At 46.4% G+C, this 22,740-nt stretch overlaps 2 protein-coding genes across 2 annotated transcripts in view; both read left to right on the forward strand.

The window, feature by feature from the left end:
• Positions 1 to 5,438, forward strand: part of OGFR (opioid growth factor receptor) — an 11,247-nt gene extending 5,809 nt beyond the window's left edge. Inside the window, exons 7-10 of the mRNA XM_031058046.1 lie at positions 148 to 226; positions 680 to 746; positions 1,027 to 1,175; positions 1,975 to 5,438. Coding sequence (XP_030913906.1) covers positions 148 to 226; positions 680 to 746; positions 1,027 to 1,175; positions 1,975 to 3,352 — 1,673 coding nt within the window. The 3' untranslated portion in view covers positions 3,353 to 5,438. The remainder of the gene's footprint in view (positions 1 to 147; positions 227 to 679; positions 747 to 1,026; positions 1,176 to 1,974) is intronic.
• A 1,898-nt stretch (positions 5,439 to 7,336) lies between these two features.
• The window catches only part of COL9A3 (collagen type IX alpha 3 chain), a 35,008-nt gene continuing 19,604 nt past the window's right edge, over positions 7,337 to 22,740 (forward strand). Inside the window, 11 exon segments of the mRNA XM_031057996.1 lie at positions 7,337 to 7,568; positions 8,683 to 8,760; positions 13,006 to 13,041; positions 13,635 to 13,706; positions 13,963 to 14,016; positions 18,324 to 18,359; positions 18,927 to 18,950; positions 19,859 to 19,912; positions 20,085 to 20,138; positions 21,216 to 21,257; positions 22,701 to 22,739. Of these exon segments, the coding sequence (XP_030913856.1) occupies positions 7,503 to 7,568; positions 8,683 to 8,760; positions 13,006 to 13,041; positions 13,635 to 13,706; positions 13,963 to 14,016; positions 18,324 to 18,359; positions 18,927 to 18,950; positions 19,859 to 19,912; positions 20,085 to 20,138; positions 21,216 to 21,257; positions 22,701 to 22,739 (555 nt within the window). The 5' untranslated portion in view covers positions 7,337 to 7,502.

The raw sequence follows: 22,740 nt of genomic DNA on the forward strand, positions 1-22,740 counted from the left end.
CAAAGGTATTTTTCTGGCTGGTTGTCTTGGAGGAGCTAATGCCTGTGTGTAAATATCTGGGTTAGGATAGTGAGCTGTGTGGAGTGACTGACTGGCTGACTTTAATTTGGTGTCACTTCTTGCCTGACCTTTTCCTTTTCCTTGCAGGTGTGAATATTGAAACTCTGCTCTCATCTTGGGGGGACAAGTATGAAACACTGGAAGAAAACCATTCCTACATACAGTGGTAAATTGTTTGCATGAACACAGTGCCTCTCTAGTTGTGCCTCTTTTATGTGTCAGGTGGATCTGTGTTCCTGATTTCAGCTTCACACAAGGCCCAGAATTACTTCAGTTAATTGAGATGCACTCCTCAGGAAGCAAAGCACTAGAACTCCTGAAAACACAGGTTTCTAGTGCAGCTGTGCCAATAGATCTCAGTCATTTGTGGTCTTGGGGCACAAAGTTAAGGCAAAGAGAGAGATCCACATAAGCAAAGTTTTTTTTGTTATTGGTGTAGACAATACTTTTATGGGAGGAGTTTACTAGAAAATGACTTCTGTGTCCCTAAGGATGGGAGTTCTCCAAGAGCTGCCTGTGATACCACAAATTTTGGAATATTTTTGGGTTTTAACAAGTTGGGTACCCTGGGTTGGGTGTCCTCTTTGCTCATCTGACCTGAAAATTCCTTTCTCTTCAGGCTGTTCCCTTTACGTGAACATGGGATGAACTGGCGTGCCAAACCACTCACCTGTCAAGAAATCCAGGTATTTATTTTAAGCTTTTGTCTCTTTTCTCTTTGAGATCTGAAGGGTGTTAGGATTTCCCCTAAATACCTTATTTTTGAAGTCTAGTGGGTTTTTTTGTGTTGTTTCCTTGGGTTTTTAGTGTGCACAGAGCTCACAGTGAAGCATTTGCCTGTCTTGTGTCAGCAGTGAAATGCTTAGTGATACAGTCAACTCTTGTTTAGAATTCAGGTGCCACTTAATCTGGTGCAGGTAATTAGGGAGTTGCATTTTTTTTCTAGTTGCTGTGTCTTGTTTTCAGGCCTTTAGGAAGTCCAAGGAAGTCATGGACAGGTTTATACGTGCTTACAAGCTCATGCTGGGATTTTATGGAATCAACCTGGTCAATGAAGAAACTGGAGAACTTGAGAGAGCAGAGAATTGGCGTGAACGATTTGAAAACTTGAACAGGTGATTGTGTTGATGCTGTTGAGCATTTACTGCAGCCAGGCACTTCTTTGAAGGGGAAAACAAAGTCTAAGCCTAGGAAATCCCCAGCTGTTGAGGATTGGAGACTTTTGTTAATAAATGTTATCTAGTAAAAGTATTTTTAACTTTTATTCTGTTAAGCTAGAAAATAGAAGCCTTTGCATATGGTTCCCTGGTTGTTTATGAAGCACCTTTAATGTGTGTAAAATGCTTTGAGTCCTTGTGTGAAAAGTGCTCTGCAAATGGGATGGCTTTATATTATTGCAGGTTTTGTGGAGTAAGTAACAACCCTTCCTGGTGATATTAACCTCTTGAAAGGAGTGAGCATAATCACAAAAGAGAAAATAACCTGAAGTCTGTCAAGTATTAAAATAAAAAAGGAAAAACCATCTGTGTCTAGCTTAAGTCCAGAGGTTTTGGCAGCGTCCTTTCATGCCTGTATTCTCAATGCTGCAGGCTCTCTGTCAGGGCCAGGACTTGTTTATCTGCCCCAACATGGTAGTTCTTACCTACTGGTGGCTGATTCAGAAAGCCAAAACCTTTCCAGGCAGCTGAGATGATGAATCCTATCAGCCCAGGGAGGGTTAGTAAGGAGCTACTGAAGGCAAACAGCAGCAGTGAGTGCCTTAAAAGTAAGCCCATCTGTGCTCCCATTTGCATTGTCAAACAGTCTTTAATGGCTGACAGTCAGTAAATGATAAAACATTTTTCAGATGTCCCAGAGGCTCACAGTGACCTGTAAGACTTTCCCTTGACAGCTTTGCTTATCTGTTTCCTCCAGGTTCAGCCACAACAATTTGAGGATTACTCGCATCCTGAAGTGCCTGGGGGAGATGGGGTATGAAGACTATCAAGTGCACTTGGTGAAGTTTTTCCTCACAGAAACTCTTGTCGAGGAGACATTACCAAATGTCAAGAGAAGTGCCTTGGATTACTTCCTGTTCACTGTCAGAAGCAAAGAAAAGAGGAGGGAACTCATCCACTACGCTTGGCAACACTTCAAACCTCAGAGCAGCTTCGTGTGGGGGCCTCGTGACAAACTCCAAAAGTACAGACCCCGCTCTGCCAAGGCACAGCTGCACCAAAGGCCTGAGGATAAACAGGACGCTCAGTGTCAAGAATGTGATCCTGTGGAGAAGGATCAGAACCAGTGTTCAGAGGTGGAACAGAAAGCTGGAGATGCTGCAGAGTTGCAGCCTGAAATGAGTGATGAACGTGTAAAGGAGAAGATAAGCAAATGTGTTTTGAAGGGAGGAGATGATGAGGAGGAGAAAGAAGCTTCATTTGGCCAGCTGGAGGAAGAGGATTTAGAAAATGAAGCTGAGGAAGGGCAGTGTACTGCAGAGAATGATTGCACAAAGGAGAGCAAGAAGAGAAAACTGAATGTGGGTTTGGCAGATGCTGAAGGCGATGGATCATTGAAAAACTCTGCTGATATTGAAAAGATTTCCCATAATCTGGGAGAGTGTGCAATTGATGCAGAGATCCCCTGCTCAGACCCAGTCTCCCAGGCAGAAGAGGATCAGGAAGCTCTGAAGGAAGATGATTCAAGCACCAAAGAGTCGAGGGCGCCGGAGGCCGCGGACGCGGCTGTGAAACGCAGAAAGGTTGATAAAAAAACATCCAGAGGCAAACAAGTGAACTTGGCCATAAACCTGAGCATGGGGCCCTCAGCCCTTGGTGCCAAAGCAAATCCATCTGCTGCTAATGGTGAGGCTGGAAAAGGAAGTGTCAGTGAGGAAAATGCAGCTGTGGAAGTGCCAAGTGAGAAGAGGGGTGGTGGTGATGCAGATGGTGGGGCTGTGAGACCCCCAGCTGCCTCCAGGCCCCCCAGGACTGGCTGTACTGCTCCAATCAAGGATGGCTGGAAGTCCAGTGGAGATCAAAACTCAGCAGGGGGTGATCAGCACCACTGCAACAGCAAACTTCTGGGGAGTAAAAGTGAACTCGATGGGGTAGGACAGCCGGAAAAGGTGGAAAAGGCAGGTGAAAAAGGGCAAGCAGAAGGCACAGACAAGAAACAAGCTCCAGAGAGTCATGAGCAGAGCATAACACGCACTTGTCCTGAAGAAAACAGTGCTGAGGTCCCACCAGAAAAAGATGAAGGCTCTGAGAATGGAGCAGAGCCTGGTGGAGAGCAGGGAGCAGCAGCAGAGTGAGAGCAGCACAGCGAGCACCTGAGCCAGCAGAGATGGTACTGCCCTGTGCTGGGAGCCAGCTTTGGTGGCTTGGAGAACTGAATAAACTTCCTTTGGGATGATCCAGCTGGCCCCTGTCTCACTTTCACTCTTCCATGATTTTTTAATCATCTCTAGTAAACTCACTGAGATCCAGCTCTTGGTTACCCTAAAGGGGAAAACTTTATTTGCTCATCTTCATGGACAGGCTGTGTCCTGTTGCTGGGTTTTATCTGATGTTCAGGGCTATCTTGGAGCAATGGGGATTTTTGCACTTTGCTTTGATTCTGGTTATGTCCCTACTGAAAGAGAAGAGGAAAACTGATCTATCTCCTTGTTTGAATTACCTAATTATTTATTAAAGACACGATTTTTAATGTAAGACAGCATGACCCAATTTGCCAGGCCTTTCTACTGCTATGTGACTTCTGTTTGTTATTGTGAAAGGCTGTACCTTCCTAGGAGGTTTTTCCTGGCAAAAGTGCTGTTTCTCTAAAAGAGATGAGTATATGGATTTCACATGATGTCAATGTAGTTGCCTCTCCTCCTATAAGGAAAGTAGGTTTGGCTTTAGACTGGGATAGATCTGTAGGCAAAATGTGTCTCTGACCAGTATAAACCTTTGTGTAGAGATTCTGTTCTCTTGAGGTGCAAAGTGCTGAGTAACTATTTCTCTTTATCCCCACAGAGGTTGCTTTGTAGTTCTTGTTAAGAGTTAAGACTACAAATTGCCTGCTGGTTTCTAAGAGAAAAAGCTCCAGGTTTTGCATAAAACTGTTTAGAGCTGCTCTTCCCCGTGTTTTCCAACCACTTTATAGTCTTCCACAGATTTTTTTGTCCATGACTGTTTCAGAGGCTCCCATTTCTCAGTTGCCAAAGCAGCACAGATATTTCCCAGTACATTTTTTCAGCCTTTGCTGGCAATTTGCAGTGGCCTGGGGGGGCTCTTTTCTGCAGGCCCATGGCTGAGGTTTGATGTGTCAGATCCAGCCTGTTTCCTACTTAGGGCAGGGTTGCTTTGCCTTTAATGTCAGACAGCCGGGGCATGTTCCAGTGCAGCATGTCTGGAAACCACTGGGCTTTGTGGGGCAGTTAATTGAAACGTTAATTGGAGAGGCTATGCTTGTCTGGTTCGTTTATTTCCAGCCCTCAAGAATTTACTTTCAGACCTTGCCAGCTCTTTGCCTGCCTCTGTTCCTGACCTCCCTGTCAGCTGTTCTGCCACACTGCACAATCCTCCACCAGGTCTGAAGGAGCATTAAAACAGTTTAGCACCTTCACTCCTAAAAATTTACAACAGAGAATCTGTTTTATGAAGCAGAGGAAATTGTTTCCAACAGCCTGAAGGTCTGGACTTGCTGTTTGCTCAGGTTGTTTTGGGTTGGTTTTGAGGTTATTTGGTGCTGTTTGGTTTGTGTAGGAGATGGCCAGAGAGCAGATGCAGCAGCTTGTGCAATGTCAATGTTTTTCCTCTCTGCTACAGCTCTTAAGAAGCTTTATCTTTCAAGGAATTTGAGGGCTGATTTGCCTTCCCAGCCTGTAGGTTCTGATCCAGCATGCTGCATATGTGTGTGGGAATAAAAGTCTGCAAGCTTAACATCTGATGTTCATGGTCACACATGTACTGAAAAAGGCTTTAATGTTTTTAAAATACTTCTTTCTTCTTAAGAACAGATGGAGGTAAATAGCCAGTAAGAATACGCTTAACTACAGATGGAAATACTTGAAGATGTTGAGTGAGAATTCTTTCCTAACAGATTCCTAAGAATTGTTAATTGTGGCTTTTGTACAGATTTATAGTAATTTTCTTATTTAATGAAATTTTCATTGTGAATATGTGCTCAGTTGGGGCATAGATCCTATATCTTGTTATGGTTTTGTGTTTAATGGGATTTCACTCTGATCCCCAGCCTGGAGTGAGTGCTCAAACCAGCCCCTTCCCTCTCCTGCCAGGTTTACTTTTGGCTGTAGGTGTGTGTGGTGAGTTCACAAGGTGTTTGCCAGCACTCAGAGCTGTATCACAGAATGTGTTACGTTAATTCCCCTATTAAAGCATGACTTTAATGCATATCAGTTTCCTTCTATATTTTTTCATCTTTGAGGGTAGGATATGACCATGTATTTACCCACCCCCCTGGAGCAATGAGCTGTTGCTTGGTTCCCCCCAACAAGAGGGTGCTGTGCTGGGCTCACCATGGCACACAGCTGCTGTTTCTTTCTTCCCTGTGGAGGTGCTGCCCAGTCTTTGTTCTCCTCTAAAATGTGCCCAGTGAATGTTTTAGAGGAAAAGACCGCCCCCCCCCATGCTGCTTGTTTAAAGATGTGCTCGGAAATCATAGAATTGCAGAATGCTTTGGGTTGGAAGGGACCTCAAAGTTTATCTTGGTCCATCCTCCCTGCCAAGGTACACCTTGCACTGGACCAGGTTGCTCAAAGCCCCATCCAGCCTGGCTTTGAACACTTCCAGGGGTGGGGTGTCTGCTTGTCTCTGAATGTTTTGTGTTGCTTCTGCAGCTCTTGTCCCACAGGTGCTGTGGTGCTCTGCAGAGCAAACCTGGGCTCTGCTTGGAGCATCCCCTGGGGCTCCTGCCCAGCCTGGCTGTGGGCGCTTCAGTTCAGGGGTTTTTTTTTCCCCTCAGGACACAAGAACAGGGGTGTCTTTGTGTAATTAATTAAAAATTTCCTCTAAATCATTGTGTCCCCTCAGCTGTGCTGCCTGTGGGTGTGGGATGGAGGGTTACTGGACATCCTTTTGGTCTGGGGGATGGTGTTGAAGGTGAACACTCCTAGGCCCTTCCAGTGCTGGTTGTGGACAGGCTCCACCTGCTGCAGCCCCCCAAGCCCTGGCTTGCTCTGGACAAGGTGTGGCTGAGGAATTGGGGTCTCCTTTGCCTTCCCTCCTGCCCCAGCTGGCCTCAGTGTGGAGGAGGAGGTACAAGCTGTGCAAAGCTGCTCTCCCTCTTCAGGGTTTGGGCTGTCTAATAAAGGATTCCAATTACTCTGGAGCCATCAGAAGACTTAGAGACACACATTCCCTTTCTGTCCCCAACTATTCCACAGAATCTTGTGGGAACCTGGTAAATCTGAGTTCTTTATCCTTCTGCCAAAGCTCTAGGAATACTGGCTGCTGGGGTAGCTGGTCAAACAAACACTGTGCTCCTACAGGCCTCCTGTTGCAAAGATGCCAAGCTAAAATCAGGTATTTCAGTTCCTCAGCTTTCACTTTCTACATCTCCTCTTGTGTTCCTAACCAGATGAGCTGTGTCATTTCAGCTCTGGGAAATCTGGCCACCATTCCTCTCCACATCCAAGCCCTGCTTTGGCTGAAATTGCCTGTAATCAATAAAGGGAATTGTGAAGCTCATTGCGGGAGATGCATCTTCATTAATCTCTTGCCATTTGGGATCACCAAGCAGGGAACTGTCCTCTTTCCTTCCTCCCAGCATTTCAGATATTTCTTTGTGTGTTTGAGAATGTTCCTCCTTTTCCCTTCCTCCTGTTACCTGTCTGTGATTGTCTGTTTTCTGACCACCATTCATCACTTCTCAAGGAAGCGGTGCTTTTCAGATCACCTAAAAAAAAAAACCTGAAACCAGATGTGAACAACCTCCAGTGCTAGCAAAGCGCCTCACTAAGCAGTAAGTGCATTTCTCTGTGGGATCCTGCACTGTCCCAGGTTTCTTAATGTTTCTTAATGCTGGAGTTAGGTGAAAAATGGAAAATGCACTGAAAGACTCACCCTGTGTTCCTTTTTACCTGTCCAGCACAGAGGTGGTGATGGGCTTTGGGAAATATCCTGGGTGAGACCTAAGGAGCAGCTTTGTGTTTGCAGCTGGAGAATCCCAGCTGTGCTCCTGTGTCCCTTCTCCCAGCCCAGCCCTTCCAGAGGCTCCAGGAGCAGGAGGCTGGGGCAGGAATGAGCTGCTCTGCTGCTCCCCCTCCTTCTCCCACCTCCTCTCCTCCAAGCTCAGCCCCTCTCGCTGCTCCAGCTGGAGCCACAGGTTTATCTGGAGGCGAGGAGTCTCTGCTCTGTAAGCTGAGAGCCCCGAGGAGGAGGAGGGATCTGCTGGACCCCGGAGGAGAAAGGGTTTGGCAGCCTGGAGGAAAGGGAGAGAGGCAGAGCCTGGGCACCATGGCTGGAATCTCTGCTCTTGGGCTCCTCTCCCTGTGTCAGCTCTTGGCCACAGCATCAGCTCAGGTGAGAAACCTTGTTTGTGTCTCATGCTCAGGGGAAAACCTGTAAGGGTAAAATACAGTGTGTGTTGTACCTGTGGGGTGAAACGTGGCAATAGGCAGGTATTATTCTGAGGTTTATTCCAAAGGTGCACCTGGGTTTGTACCTGTATGGGTAGGTGTAGAAACTGCTGCTTTCTGTTTCTGTAGAAGTGGTGTTTTCCCATTCAGGACTGCAATTATGAGAGGGAAAGCCTTGGAGAGGGCAGATCTGTTGATGCAAGAGAAACAGTTTGCTTTTTCAATGAAGTAACAGATCTCCAGCGAAACTGATCTGATCTGGGTCTTTATCTGAATCAGAATTTCTTATTCATTCCCTCAATCAATTTTCAAATTTTACACTTACAGTGTGTTTAACCCTTGCTCTTGAGACATGAAGCTGTATTAAACTTCCCTGTCTGGTGTTAATATTATTGTCTGGGGAAGTGACTCCTCAGTGAGATTTTCATTGTTTGTGAGGAATTTTCGCAGCCTGGCTTGGGAATTCAGAACTCTGCTGTGAGCAGAGCTGCTTCTACAATGAAACCTTTGTTCCCTGAAGCTACAGTAAGTTGCTCTCTGGAGCCCTCTCCATACAGAAGTCATTTATTGGACCTTTCCCTCCTTCCCCCCACCTCAGACCTTTCCAAAATCCCAGATTTTCAGGGGGCACCCTGCTCAGAAAGGAGACTTTTTCTTTCTCCTCCTGTCTTCATTGGTGTCTGCCTGGCTTTGCCATCACCCCACCGAACTGGATCTATAAATTCATTATTTCTGCCAAGCACTCGGCACCTTTTCCATGGGCTTTGCATTTCCTCCTCTGCCCAACCCAAAACGTGCCTGTAGTCAGAACAATTTCCTATACAACAAAACCCCTTTGCTGCCCAGTGACCCGTTTGCATTCCCAGCATAGACCACCAGTAAAGGAGCTGGGGATGTGCTCAGGCAAAAGGGTTTTCCAAAGAGCCTTCCACTGCTCTGGAGCCCACCCAGGCTGGCAGGGGGTGCAGATTTAGGGTTAAGCTGTAGGATTTTGCCAATAATTTCTGATGTGTTCCTTCTGATGGCAAAACAAGCTCTTGTCTCTCACTTTTCCCCAGTCCCTTCCAAGAATTGGACCCCAAGGCCCTCCTGGACCTCCAGGACCCCCTGGACCATCTGGCAAGGACGGCATTGATGTGAGTGGGGCAGGGCAGGGCTGGCTGGGCCAGGGCTGGGGCAGGGAAGCTGCTCCTGCTCTGCAGATCCTCTGGGCATCCCTGGGGAATGGACCTGGAAAATCCCTGTCCTGTTCTGCAGGAGGCTGAACAGCCAGTTCAGCTGAGCAGGCTCTTTGCAGGATCAATGCCCTGTCCCCGGGGAGGGCTCAGGGGTTTGTGACCCTGTGTGCAAAGTGGAATATTTCTCTTTTTGTGCAAAGGTATGATGTGTGTGGGGTCAGGGCACGTTCAGCAGTTCAAACACAGATTTATGTGGTGCTTCAGACCATCTCCATCTCTAGAGAGGCTACAAGAGACTCAAGTATGCAGCACTGGACGCTGCTTTTTTCTTATTAGTTTTATTTCAATATTGTCATCATGGTTATCCCTCACTTTGGCACAGGATATGTCAGGATCTGGCTCTTGTGTTGCCAGACATGAGTTTGTAGTGGCCAAAAGGCAAATAAAACGAAGAGCCCTTGTTTCAGCAGGCAGCTCCTTACACCTAGGAGAAGACTACATAACCCAGGACTTAATGGAGGAAAAAATCTTGTTCTGTTACTTTTAATTGGTGTTTCTATAGAAATTAAAAATATTGCTTCTGTGCATCTGTTGGATAAGGACTGAATTGTGTCCTGTAGTTGGCAGTGGATAAAATGGGCATCAGATGGACCTTCAGCAAGACCACATCAAATGCAAAAATCTGGGTTCCTGCTTCGATTTCCAGTTTGAGCAGCTCTTGTCTCTCTGAGCTGCCTATGGAATAGTGCAGGGGTTTTTAAAGCTCATCTGAAGTGCATTTATTGGAATTGGGCCCTTAAGCAACCTTGAAAAAATCTATTCATTCCATGCAGGTCATTTTCTTTTGAATAAGGAGGTAAAAAAAAAATAAATGCGTGAGTTCCCTGGTACATGGTGAACAAGGAGTGTTTGTGCCTGCAGTGGGGAGCTTTCCCTGCAGCTCCCTGAGCCAGGCTGGGCTGAAGAGAGAACCTCATTGATTTCCAGCTGCTCCCTCTGAGTGTCCTTTTGGCTAAAGGAGTCTGTGTTCCTGGGGATCTCCCTCTGGTTTTGTGGTTCAGAGAGAGATGTTCAGAGCTGGCACCTCAGCAGCTTCCAGCTGGTTTTGGTGGTGCTTTTTTGGTGGTGCTTTTTTGGTGGTGCTTTGTGGTGTCACAAAGGGCTTCAGGGGCCACCCCAGAAGAGGGCAAAGGACACTGGTTCCCCTTTGCAGCAGGGCATTGCTGTGGCCAGCACACTTTGGGAAAGGCTGGCTGTGATCCACTGTGGAAGCAAAAAGAAGAGTTTGGGAAAGATGAAACACTTCAGACTTCAAGTTTCAACTTCTGCAGAGAGGAAATGGGAAAGAAACCCCGTAGTTGTTCAGTTCCTGCTTTCTACAGGATATTTAACTCTGGAGCAGCACCAGCATGGCTTCTGATTGCTCTTGGAAACAGGAGCCCAGGGAGGTGGCAGTCATGTGGACCTTCACCCCTTTATCCACAGCTAAGAGCTTTGGAAGGCTCCTCGTGGGACAGGCTCAAATAACAACATCTAATTGATGTGAAGAACTTAGCCCTAATTAATCAAATGGCTGGGTGAAGTGTTTAAGGTGCAAAGTCCTGCAGTCCCAACTTCAGCCTGGGGCTTTGGCTACATAGAAATAATCTCTAATTTGAACTGGAAGCCCATCTCTCATATGGATGGAGGATGTCAGGTCCCTGTTCAGGTGAGATGGTCTGGCTGTCCAGGGATGGCTCCAGGATGGTTCCTGCTCCTCAGCAGGACATGGAGTCCTTTCAGGAGCTGCACAGGAGGAGATGCTGGGCTGTGGCTGGTCTTGAGCAGAGTCACACAGCCTCCCTGCTTATGAGCTGCCCTTTTTGTGTCAGTACACTCCAAAAAATGACGGTAAATAAAATTCAGCGCTGTTTTGTATTTTCCTAGTGCTGCATGGGGAGGGTCATGTGGATCTTGAGTGGCAGTGTCAGTGATGCCACTGCAGAGTGAAACCATTATTTTTCTTTTGGTGCTGAGACTTTTTTCTTAAATTGCAATTGAAAATTTTCTGCACTGTATTCCTGAACTCTGTAAGGCACTCCAGCCAGGTCAGTGTGACAGACGACTTTGGATCAAAGTGGTGTGGAAGTGCTGTGGGTGTCTTTGAGCTGGGTGAGTGCTGCTGAGGTGCTCAGCAGTCTCCTGCCATCAGCTGTGAGCACTGAGAGGTGCAGAGCATGCAGCTGCATTATTCAGGATATCTCCTTGGATGAACTCCACAAGCACAGCTTCTCAAAGGTCCAGCTTTCATCCCTGCCTTTCTGGGGCAGCTGCAACATTAAGTGCCTCTGAAATATTTTATAATTAAAGCCTTTAACAAGCTTCTCGTTTCATACCCAGTAACAAGCAAAATCTCTCTCCCAAGACTAGAAACAGCATGTTTTGATGGAAAGAATTAGTGACAAGTTCCTGTGAATTATTTCTGGAGATGTAATTCCCTAAATTGCTCATAAGCAATTGTCACTTTTCAAAAATCAAGCTTTTTTTTTTTTTTTTCCCCTCTGCTTTCTGTCTCCTGCCTTGCCTTGCTGAGAAAGACTAAACTTCCACATGGCACCAGGGGAGCATTTCCTTTTGCTGACAGCCCTTGCTCTAATTCCCAGTGACCTGGCATTGGGGGTGCAAACCCTGATTAGGCTTTGGATTCAGCTCTCTGAAGTTCTGGTGCTCCTGCAGGGTCCTGCAGGGGCCCACCACAGCAGGATCAAGGTTTTAGATGGTCCCCCAGCATTTTTTGCTGGTGCTGTGACCTCCCTGTGCAGATTCCCACCACAGAGGAAAGGAAAAATGCAAGGGGCTGGCAATCCCAGGTGCTGGAGGAGGGAGCAAACCACCCCTGCAGCCCTTTCCTGCCTTTTCATTGCCAAAGAACTGCTCCTTTCATTTCCTGGGCAGGCAACCTTCCCCAGCCTGCTATGATAACTATTTATGGAAAGGCTGTGGGCAAAGGACACTGAAGGAGTTGCTTCAGCAAGTCAGAGCATAAAGATGCCTTTGTTCAGGGCCCCTCTGGTCAGTCAGTGGTTCAGGACTGAAATCCTGAGCAGCTCCAGGCTGGAGGGATTTGCCCCCAGCCCTCCCAGTAAATATAAAACATGCTGTAAATCCCACAGCTCTGCATTCACCTCCTGCCTCCTCATGAGCAGCCCCATGGAGGGAGGGATGCTGTTTTATTTCCAGCCTTGCTCTGTTAATAACCACCCTTCTTCCAAGGAGATTTTCTCCTCCCAGGGTTGCCCCTTCCCCTCTGCTCACCCACAGCAGCTCTCAGAACATTCAGGGCACTTACCCTAAAGCCAGGAGGGCAGGGTGCCCTCTGGACAGGGACACAAAGTGTTTTTCTGTGGGATGACTTGGAAACCAAGCTCCAGTCAAACTCCTGCTCTTCACAAGTTTGCTTCTTTTGGGGCCTAACAATAAAATACAAATTTTTGCCTGGAGTCCCCACACACTCTCATGAATGGCATTACAACTGGCTGAGCTGGAAGAAGTGATTAAAGACTCACAAAGTGTTGTCTCACAAACACCTTTAATGCTGTTCTTAAAAGTTTCTTTTTATTACAATAGAGAAAAAATAGAGTGCTTTTGAAATATTGTATGAAAATTGTGTTTAATGCAGATTGTGCAATTGGATCAGGTGGAAATCAGCTGGGGGCTGTGCTTGTTTGCTTTCCCTGTCCAAGTTTAGCCACATGAAGGAAATCATTGCAGACAGTTTGTTCCTTCTTCACTTTGTGGTAATCCCCAGCTCCTGGCAGTACCACGGCTCCATGCTGTGCCCTGCAAAGCTGAATTGATCCCTGTATCACCAGGAAGATGTTTGGAAGCTGTGACACCCATCCAGCTTCCTCCCTGCCCCACCTGCAGCCCATCCCAAGTGCAAATAAACTCTAACCATGTCTGGAAGGAGCTGGGGGCAATGTTCAGGAGCAGCGGTTCTCTCTGGGGGGCTGGGCATGTGGATTTCCCCAAATCTGCTACTGCAGGTGATGGACAAGGCTACCCAGGCTTAGGGGGCAGCAGGGTTCAGAGCATCAGCTCATGAGACTGAGCCAGGTAAATCTTGGAGGGGGCACGAGGAGAGGTTTGAGTGCAGCTGGGAGCACCCTTGTTGGAAAAGGTGAGCAAAGGTTCAGCACTAACGCTTTTTTCTCTTTCCTCTAGGGAGAGCCAGGCCCTCCTGGTTTGCCAGGCCCACCAGTAAGTGTTTCCTGCTTGGTATTGACTTTTCCACCCTTTCAAGAGGACACAGCACACGAGCTGGCACTTAGAGCCTCGTTTTCCTCTTCACCTGCCACAGAATTCCCAGGAGTGGGGATGCTCAGGGGGCAAACACGTTCTCCTGCTTCATTGCTATCAGTGAAGCAGAATGAAAGTTGAATTAATGAATGAGATAAGTGAGATAAAGCTTGTGCATCACCTGTATGGGGACAGGTGCTCATGGCACCAAGCCACATTACATGGTCATTTTTGGCACTGCTCTGAGTCTGCTGCAGCCCCTCAGCCTGGCAGGGGTGCTCAAACCTGTACCAGGGAGAGCCCTTTGCTCTGGCCACTTACTGCATCCCTTCCTACCCCTACTAAGAGCAGCTTGTGAGCACGTGGGAATGAGCCAAAGCACTGGAATTTAGGATTTGGATATGAATTCACAGCAAGATTCACCTCTCTTCATGGGATTCTCCCATGTTGCATGGTGTAAGATAAACACATCAACAAATGAGCTTCCATCCTTGCATCCTTGCCGTGTTTCTCCTGTTATTTTGTTACAGTAATTGACTGTTTCCCTCATGTAGGGGCCAAAAGGTGCACCAGGGAAGGCTGGAGCTGCAGGTGAAGCTGGGTTGCCTGGCCTTCCTGGAGTGGATGTGAGTATTTTGTCATCTTCTCTTAGGTTTTTTAAAGCTTACAGCCAGGCAGGAGAGTTTTCCTGATGTTTCTCATCAGCCTTCTCTGTGCCTACTGGAGAAGGAATGGGAGTCCTGGACCCACATCCGTGTCTTGCGTGTCAGGAGAAATTGAAGGAGAAGACATTCGAGGCTGAATTAAGGAATAAGAGAACAATTTTGAGATGTGTTGCTGACAGAATGTCACTCTGTTGATCTTTTGGGGTTTTTTTTACAGGGTTTAACAGGAACTGATGGCCCACCTGGCCCAAATGGGCCTCCAGGAGACCGTGTGAGTACCTCACTAGATCCTAAGTCCCTTTAAATGCTCATTGTCACTGAGTGTGGGGATGATTTTCACATTCTGCAGTAGATTGGTGATATTCAAGTGCTGATTCTGATGCAAACCCTTGCAGAATACTTGGATCCTTGAAATGCAGCCCCAGGTGGCTTTTCATTAGGCCGAGCATGAAATCCATCTTTCTTTCACATGGCTTTGAACCTGCTTGGGTTGCCTCAGTGGTGGCTGTATTGGGGATATTTCAAGTATCCAAAAAGTTTCTTGAAGCAGTTAACAGACTCAGTTGTGAAGTTTATCAAAATGAAGTTATTTTGGCCTTTATTTGCAGTCTGAGTTGGTAGATCTGTGTTGTTTATAATTAATGTTACTGTGTATCAATTGTTTGAACTTTTGCCTTTTATTATTTCTGGAACTGTCCATATGGTTGCATTGTTAGTTGCCATAGTGCTCCCCAGCCAGCCTAGCAAGAAATAAGAGGTTTTTTCTGCTTTCTGCATATTCTAGCTCTGCTGAAGGGCACCACAGGGACAGAGGAACAGCAGCCAGAGATGATACAGATGTCCTTCAGATCATCCACAGTCATCTCCCCTCTCAGGCCTCCCTGTGACATTAAGGAATAACCATTAATGAGCCTCTCAGCACAGATTGTGATCCAGCATGGCTGTTCTCCTGTCTCCCAGATGGCAATATAAGGCTTGTGCCCACAGCTGGCTTGCTGGCCTCTTGGAATTAGGGCTGTAGTGATGGGCTGGATTTCTGTCACCTGTTCAGTAAATCCCAATAATCCACTTGCTGGCCCAAGGACTTACTCAAATCTAAAAAATCTGTGAGTTATTTAAGGGGGTGAGCAGTACAACCATGTATTTGTGGCATGCTCCTCTTCCTTTGCCATGTGACAGGCAAAGTCTGTGTGGCAGGACCCAAATATCCTGGTCACAGCTCCAAGCCTGTGTCCATCACCTCCACCCTAAACCCCACTCCTTTTGTGTCCCTTGTGCCCATCTTTCTCCCCAGAGATCCTGGCCCCTCTCAGGCATTCTGTGACAAGAGCCCAGCAGCATCTGGGAACAGATCCCTGATTTTTAAAGGAGGGGAGCTCAGGGGCACCCGTGGGAGGCTGTGAGCAGTTCTGAGCCCTGTTTGGGGCTGGGTGGCAGTGCCCACGTTGGCACACAGCTCCTGCCTTGCAGGGTAATTGAGCAGGTGATTTTTGGGCACAGGAATTCCTCTCTGGCTGCCCCAGACAGGCAGAGCTGCCCTCGCTGCACGCTCGGGTTTGCTGGGCTCTCCCCTTTCTTGTAACTCAGTCTGGCAGCATGGGGCAGACCTGGGACCCCTCCTCATTTATGGGAGCTTTTCAAGGTCACTGGTCCATCTGGGAAATTGCTTTAATTGGTCTGATAAAAACCTGGGAAAAGAGAGGGCCTCTGAAAACTTTAGCACTCTAAATGGACAGCATTGTTAGCTTGGCTTTTTTTCCTCCCTGTCTTGTAGAACATATCTCAGTCTTGCAGGACTCACTGAAATAAGCTGTTTACTTATTGCTGTGGGTTTGAATTCATGCTTAACACTCTGATTTCTTCCAAATAAGCTTAATTTTTTCAACTGGAGTGTCTAAGAGCAAAGCTGTTTAGCATAGGGAAGTGGGCTCATGGAAGCCAGTTTTCAGTAATGATTTATTGCCAAACGTTTCCAAAAAGTTTTTATCTTAAATATCTCCTGCTGCTCTCAGCATCCATTAGCTTTTCTTCTGCTTCTTCTTAAAGACTGATTAGATCAAGTCTACTTGTTTTTTCAATTTTAAAACCTCTTTATTTTTAGCTGGGTCCTGATCTCCATGTTCGATACTGGTGTCCTTCATTGGAAAGTTCTCAAAGGCCATTTTGAAGTTTGTTGCTTTCCAATGAAAGCAATAAGGAAAACATAATTATTCACTTCTATTTATGAATGTCATAATAATCAAGTGTTTTCTATGCTCCATAGCTGTCTATTCACAGGGTAAATTGCTACAAAATGAAAAATTATGATGATAGTGTTTTCTAATCAAAAGAGAAAGAACATTGTTACCAGGAGAACGAGTCGAGTCAGACAATGTTATTAAAATTGAGATGTAAATTAGAGTCTCTCCTTTGCCTTAAGGCAGTAGCATCAGCTCATTCAGGGATTTCACAATCTCTTACCTTACCAGGAATGTTCACCGCTGCATTCTGCACTTTACACCCTCCAAGATATCAGAATTAGAGAGTAAAGGGCCAAAGTTTGGCATTTTGGGTGCTCTGCCATCTTTCTGGCCTGTTGGACAAAGCAGAAAGGGGCGATGCAGCTGCTTTCAGAATTTGGGTGCAAGTGGGGAGGTGCCAGGAATCCAATGTTTTCCTTGCAGGAGGAGATCCCAGCTGGTACCTTACAGCCAGCAGCAGTTGTGAGGATTTTTAGCCTGCAGATAAAAGTGACTGTGGGCAGAGCAGAGTAACCTGCAGCAGGAGAAATGAATGAGCTGACATTCACAGCATGGCTGATTTTTATTGCATTACTGTCCTCTGCTCACAAGACCACTCTTAACAAGGCCTTGGGTCCTCTGTGTCTTTCTCCTTAGGCTTAACAAGGGAAAACATTTCTAACCTCCTTTGGCCTGATTTGTTAAAAAATATGGATATTGATCTAGTACCGATATCCAACTGTGACGGGCAAAAACTCTCTAACAGTTTAGAGTTAGAAAGTGTGTGTTTATTGTGGGATAACTCCCAAATACACCCTGCAATTTACAGGTCATTACAGAGTCCTTTTATCGATACAAGTATTGATTTACAGGTGATTTCAGATGCTTTTTATCTATACAAGTATTGAATACCCAAAATACAAATACATATTCATAACTTTGGTACATCCCATTCCCTGCTTCCTATGGTAATTAGTTCAAAAGCTGTTAGGCATGCCTGGTTTGTTCCTGGAAATGGGTCCGTGGTCCCTTTCATGGGGAGGGGTCCCAAAATGAGGAGGTAAATGAAGTCTTCTTCTTCATTTTCAATGCAAATATGACAAATGAACCCTTGGTAGAACTCCCATTCCCCCTCTTCAATTGGTTTCAGAACAGAGGAGGCCACAATTGTCTTATGTTCCTAAAAGCTATTTATCAGTTCCTACATTCTTCATTATAAACCCAGCTAACCAAACATTCTGTTGACAAGCAATCAATTATTAGTTAATTACTAACTCTTAACTTCATCAAGGCCTACCCATTTATTTTTATTAACTCCAATAAAGCCTATCTCTAACTAAAACCTCAGCTCCTCTAAAAATCCCTAAATTCTTTAAAGTTTGTGTCTCAGGCCCACAGAACAGGAGCAGAGGGCAGGTGTCATCCCTGGGGAGCTGTGTGTGCTGGGACATTCTTGTTCTCCTGCTCCCAGGGGCAGACACCCTTTAATTCCAGCTCAGGAAATCTCCTCAGGATGTTTCTGTGCAGCATTTTGGGGATGCTTGGGAAGGAGCTTTGGGCTTCGGCCAAGCTTTGTCCCTGTGCAAGGAGATCTCCCTGCTTTGTCCTGGTGCCCTGGGAGCTGTCCCTGCCCATGGCAGGGGTGGAACAGGATGAGTTTAAGGTCCCTTCCAACCCAAACCATCCTGGGATGCTGTTTCAGAATTATCACCCATAATGAATGTTACAGCCTGCTGGCAGCTTTGCCATGCGGCCAAGGGGTTAAGGAGGTCTCTCTGTGTTCTTATCTTCAGTCAAGCAGGAACTTCACAGCTTCAAGAGCGACTTAATTCCAGTCTAAGCCATGAGCTCACCAAGATCCAGCCAAGCCTAAGAGTGGGAATGCAAACTGGGAAAAGGAGATGGGGGAGTTGCCAAGGAAGCAAGGGAAGAAGCAGAAGCTGCCAAATCTTTGGCTTTGCTTGAAAGGAAAATAGATGGATTAATAAAATTCACTAGAACAAATCCAAATTTAGTTAATAGTTTTAGGAAACTTAGTAATTGGATCTACAATATGAATGTATTATGAATGAGAATATTTCAAGTAGATAGAATTCAGGTTATGAACGTTTAGATATTCATGGAGGATATTTTAGATGTTCATCTGAGGCCAGCTGGGAATTCCAGAGTAATTATCCATAAATTTTTGTCCTTGTGTGTGTGAATTCAGCTGAGCATCTCCAGTTGTGTCCTGCTTCTGCTAGACACTGCTGGAGTTTCCAAGCAAAGATTGGAGCCAAGGAGAGCAGGCCTTGGTGACTCCCCATGTGGAGGTTTCTCTTCTATCCCTGCTGATTTTTATCCTGTTTTATTCCCACAGGGTGCATTAGGACCTGCTGGGCCACCTGGACCAGCTGTGAGTACCTCCCAGAGCAGCTCGTGTGATGAAAATGTGGAATATTGTGCCAAAGCCACCACCAAGAGAGGGTGGGAAGCTTTGTATCCCAAACAAAAGGATCAAAGCCTGAATGAGTGAATATATTGTTTGAAATGTTTAATTATGTACAGACCTGGTTTTATTCTCTGAGGTGCTCTAAAAGCAAACCAGCTTGGGATACAGATTGACATATCAAATGCCATCACAATTATAAGACATTACCCAATGTCTAATCAAAATTAAAATGAAAAGAAAAAAGAGAAATAGATAAACTGGAATGTTGTTTTCCTCTCCATGTCCCACCCTTGTGCCCCCACACATCTCTTTTCTCATAGACATCTCATAGGTAACAGAGATGCAAAGGGAATGCAAATTATTAGAGACAGCAAAAGAATTCATCCAAACTCTGCTCTGATTGCAAATGATAATCATTATAATGGGACAAGGGAGTGATAAGGAAACTTAGAACAAAAAAAAAATTAGCAGTGTTTTTCCTGTGTGCCCATTTTCTGAGTGATCTTTTACTGTTTCAAATGTTGTTTTCAGGGCAAAGGACTACCAGGACCTCCAGTAAGTAATAAGAATACATTTTTTTAAAAAAATTATAAATTAAGATTCTGATTTTATTGGATACCCTGAGTGTTGCAGACCCACCCCAGGGCTCAGGTCCTTCTACTGTGCCAGGAGTCCTGCAGATCACGGACCCTGTGTGGTTTTTATCCTGTCCCCACCCTGGGGAAGCTGGCTCTGGTATAAACTCAAGGCACAGCAACCTTGTAAGCATTGGGAGTGACCAACCCTGGGGCAGCTTTTGTTTGGTGGGCTCCTGGGAGCTGCTCTGTGCCTGAAGGATGCAGATTGGCAGTGAATTCCAGGGGAATTTTTGGAGTAAAAAGCAAGATGTGCCTTGGGAAGCTGCTGGTCAGGATGGAGCTCCTTGGGGGGAATGGGCAGATGGGGACAGCCCAACTGATGCCTTCAGTTTGAGTTTTCATGTTTTCCTGATTCTGTACTGCATTAGTATGGGGCTCTGAACTTCATATGAAGTGACAGCAAGTTCTCCTAACAGTTTAGTTGGACCAAACAATCCTTTTCCAGCCTGAGAACCAAGGACACCACTGGAGCTCCAGCCCCAAAAAGGGCAAACAACAGGGAATTGAGGGGAGCAATCTGGGAGGGTGGGACTGCATCACCTGGAGCTGGAATTGGACATTTAACCCCAACATGGAAATGGACCAAAACTTATAAAAGTCTGAGAAGTTGTGACTTGGGGTCCACCTTGGGTGTAGCCATGGCCAGGCTCTTGTGCTGCCCAAGGTGCATCCTTTGAAGGCCTTTTAATAAATCCCAGTTTTGTTCCTTTAACTCCGTCCAGCCTCTGTTCCAGGCAGCCCTCAAGGCATCCCAGCTGCTGGGCACCCTGGCTTTGGGGTGCCAAGGTCAGCACAGACATTAAAGCTCCTCTCTCTGTTCCACAGGGGCCTCCAGGACCCAGTGGGCTCCCAGGGGGACATGGATTTCGGGGCCCTTCTGTGAGTTTCTCCTACCATTTAATCCTCATTTACTGAATGTGCCACAACCACAGAAGAATGAGTTTAATTTTTGTCTCTTACCTCTCTCTGAAGTGATATTTTGCTAGCCACCCCTCGCATCCCCTTGCATTTACATTGAAAGGGAATTCTTACTGTTTTCCTCTCCTTTTAGGGACCTTTTGGTCTGCCAGGATTCCCAGGGCCTCCTGGACCACCTGGGCCTCCTGTAAGTTGAGACTTGCAAATAAATGTGAGAAAATTCTTGGGGGGAGTCTGGAGTTTTTTTCTTGCTACACTTTTTATTTGTTGCCACTGCTGTGAGCATTCAGCAGGGCATTAACACCATGCCCTGAGCAGAGCAGGGACTTTTCCCTGGCTGCCCTTGGGCGTTCTGATGATGATCTCCTGTTTGTTATTTGTGCTCTGTGTCAGGAGGCACCCAATGAACCCCCCCTTTATGGCACACAGGGCATGGGGTGGGCTTGCTGTTCTCTCCAGGAAGGTTTTTGTGCTTGCTTGGATCAGGATCTGTGCTTGCAGGGCCAGCAAGGGGGACTTGCAGTCAAGTCCCTGTGTGACCGTGTTCACAGGGGTCTCAGGTTGAGGGAAGTGACGAGGATCTGACCCCATGTTTCAGAAGGCTTGATTTGTTATTTTATGATATATATTATATTAAAACTATACTAAAAGAATAGAAGAAAGGATTTCATCAGAAGGCTAGCTAAGAATAGAATAGGAAAGAATGATAACAAAGGCTTGTGTCTCAGACAGAGAGTCCAAGCCAGCTCACTGTGATTGGCCATTAATTAGAAACAACCACATGAGACCAATCACAGATGCACCTGTTGCATTCCACAGCAACAGATAACCATTGTTTACATTTTGTTCCTGAGGCCTCTCAGCTTCTCAGGAGGAAAAATCCTAAGGAAAGGATTTCTCATAAAAGATGTCTGTGACAGTCCCTGCTTTGGGTTTGCTGTGGCCTCTCTGCCGTGTGGGACAGTGGGACTGAGGGGTCTTTCCCAGGGCCAGGATGAAGCCAGGCTCATCTGCTCTTCTCTAATTGCTGCCTTCCTCACCTCAGGCTCAAGAGTCGTCCCTGGCATCCCCAGGGATGGTTTCAGCCCTGCTGTGTCTGCTTTTGGGGACTGGTGCAGCTCAGAACTCTGCAGGTTCAGGGCAGCATTTTGGGCTCTTGGGTCTGTGTTTGCATTGTGCTGATCCAGCTGAGCTGGGTCTGTAAAAATTGTCCTAGAAATTGTGTTTGCCTTGTGTTTAAAAGCCACCATTCCCTGAATTGCAGGGTCTTCCAGGTGCCCTTCCTGATGGTGGTGGAGACCTCCAGGTAAGTTTTTCTTTATGTAGCATGGAAATCTGCTTTGGTTTAATCCCTGATGTGACTTTTGTTTGGCACAGCTGGGGGAGTGTCAGACCATTTAACATGCAGTGCTCAGACCTGCAGGAGTGGGTTTAAATCACCTTATCAGAGTGGGGTATGTGTCTCCTGGACTGAAATGTTTATTCAGGGGGGCAGATGTGCACTGGAACAGATTTCCCACAGAAGCTGTGGCTGCCCCATCCCTGGCAGTGTCCCAGGCCAGGCTGGACAGGGCTTGGAGCAGCCTGGGACAGCGGAAGGTGTCCCTGCCCAGGGGAGGGGTGGAATGGGATGAGCTTTAAGGTCCCTTCCAACCCAAACCAGTCTTTGATTTTGCCCTCGATTTTTGCTTCCCAAAATGCACGTTTTGGATGCATTCTTCATGTGCTAAACAAGTCCAGCATTTAGTAACAGACAGCAGCTTTCCATGCTTCCAGTCCTGCTCTGCCAAGGAAAGGCAGAGTGTGCAGCCCTGTTTGTTTCCAGGGCTGATGGCCCTGGTTCCATGGACACATTCAGAATTTTTTTAGGCTTCCTTCCTCAGCAGAAAGCCCTGGTCCCTTTCTCTTGGGGGAACCAAAGGAGTGTTGGGTCCAGGAATGATGGAAGTGGCATTTGCAGATTTCACAGCTGTTGTTGTGACAGCTTCTCTGGTTTCCTAATTGGCATGTCCCAAAAAAAGCTCCGAGTCAGTTTAGACTGCCTGATGGCACATCACACGGCAGTTAATAGGAAATGGTGCTATTTCTGCATGTTTAATTTAAGTTACCCTGTGGAATATACTGGAAAATTAAATTTTTGCTACAGAGGTGCTGCCTGAAGTTGTATTAAAAGAAAAAAAAAACCAAACAACAAAACAAATTAAGAGCTATTGTAAAGTTTCAAGGCTATGGCCCTTTCCTCATTAAATTTCCATGCATGTTCTGGTCTGTTCCCTCCAGGGGCTCTCCCACCCCTGGATATCTGCAGATATCAGCTTATAGGTATTGGTTGTTATTGGTGCCCTTCAATTAACTCTGATGCCTGTCCTTGTTTCTTTTAAGGAGTTGGCTAAAGGAAATCATTAGGGGTCAGTTAATGCAGAGGATTAATTATGGTCCTCATGATTTAAAGAAACTGATCCAGCTTCACTGGGTTCTTCAGCATTTTGGGCTGTGGACACTGTCAGCCTTCAGAAAGGCTCCCAGTCCATGTTCAAAGTGGAGTAGAGCATTCATAAATCATTATTTTGTGTGGACCTCTAGGACCCTGTTCCACAGGGAAATGTTGGTCAACCCATGGTGCTGTGATTCCATTAGATTTAGTGAATTTAGAGCCAAAATCCACACGACTTTTTCACCTCCTGGATGAAGCCAGCCTCCCCGGGTGTGCTGTGTGCCTGTTAAACCAAAGTGTTTCTGTTCCCTGCAGTGCCCAGCTCTGTGCCCACCAGGGCCCCCAGGCCCCCCAG

This window comes from Geospiza fortis, unplaced genomic scaffold (assembly GCF_000277835.1).
Source record: "Geospiza fortis unplaced genomic scaffold, GeoFor_1.0 scaffold188, whole genome shotgun sequence".
NCBI classification, from domain to species: Eukaryota; Metazoa; Chordata; class Aves; order Passeriformes; family Thraupidae; genus Geospiza; species Geospiza fortis.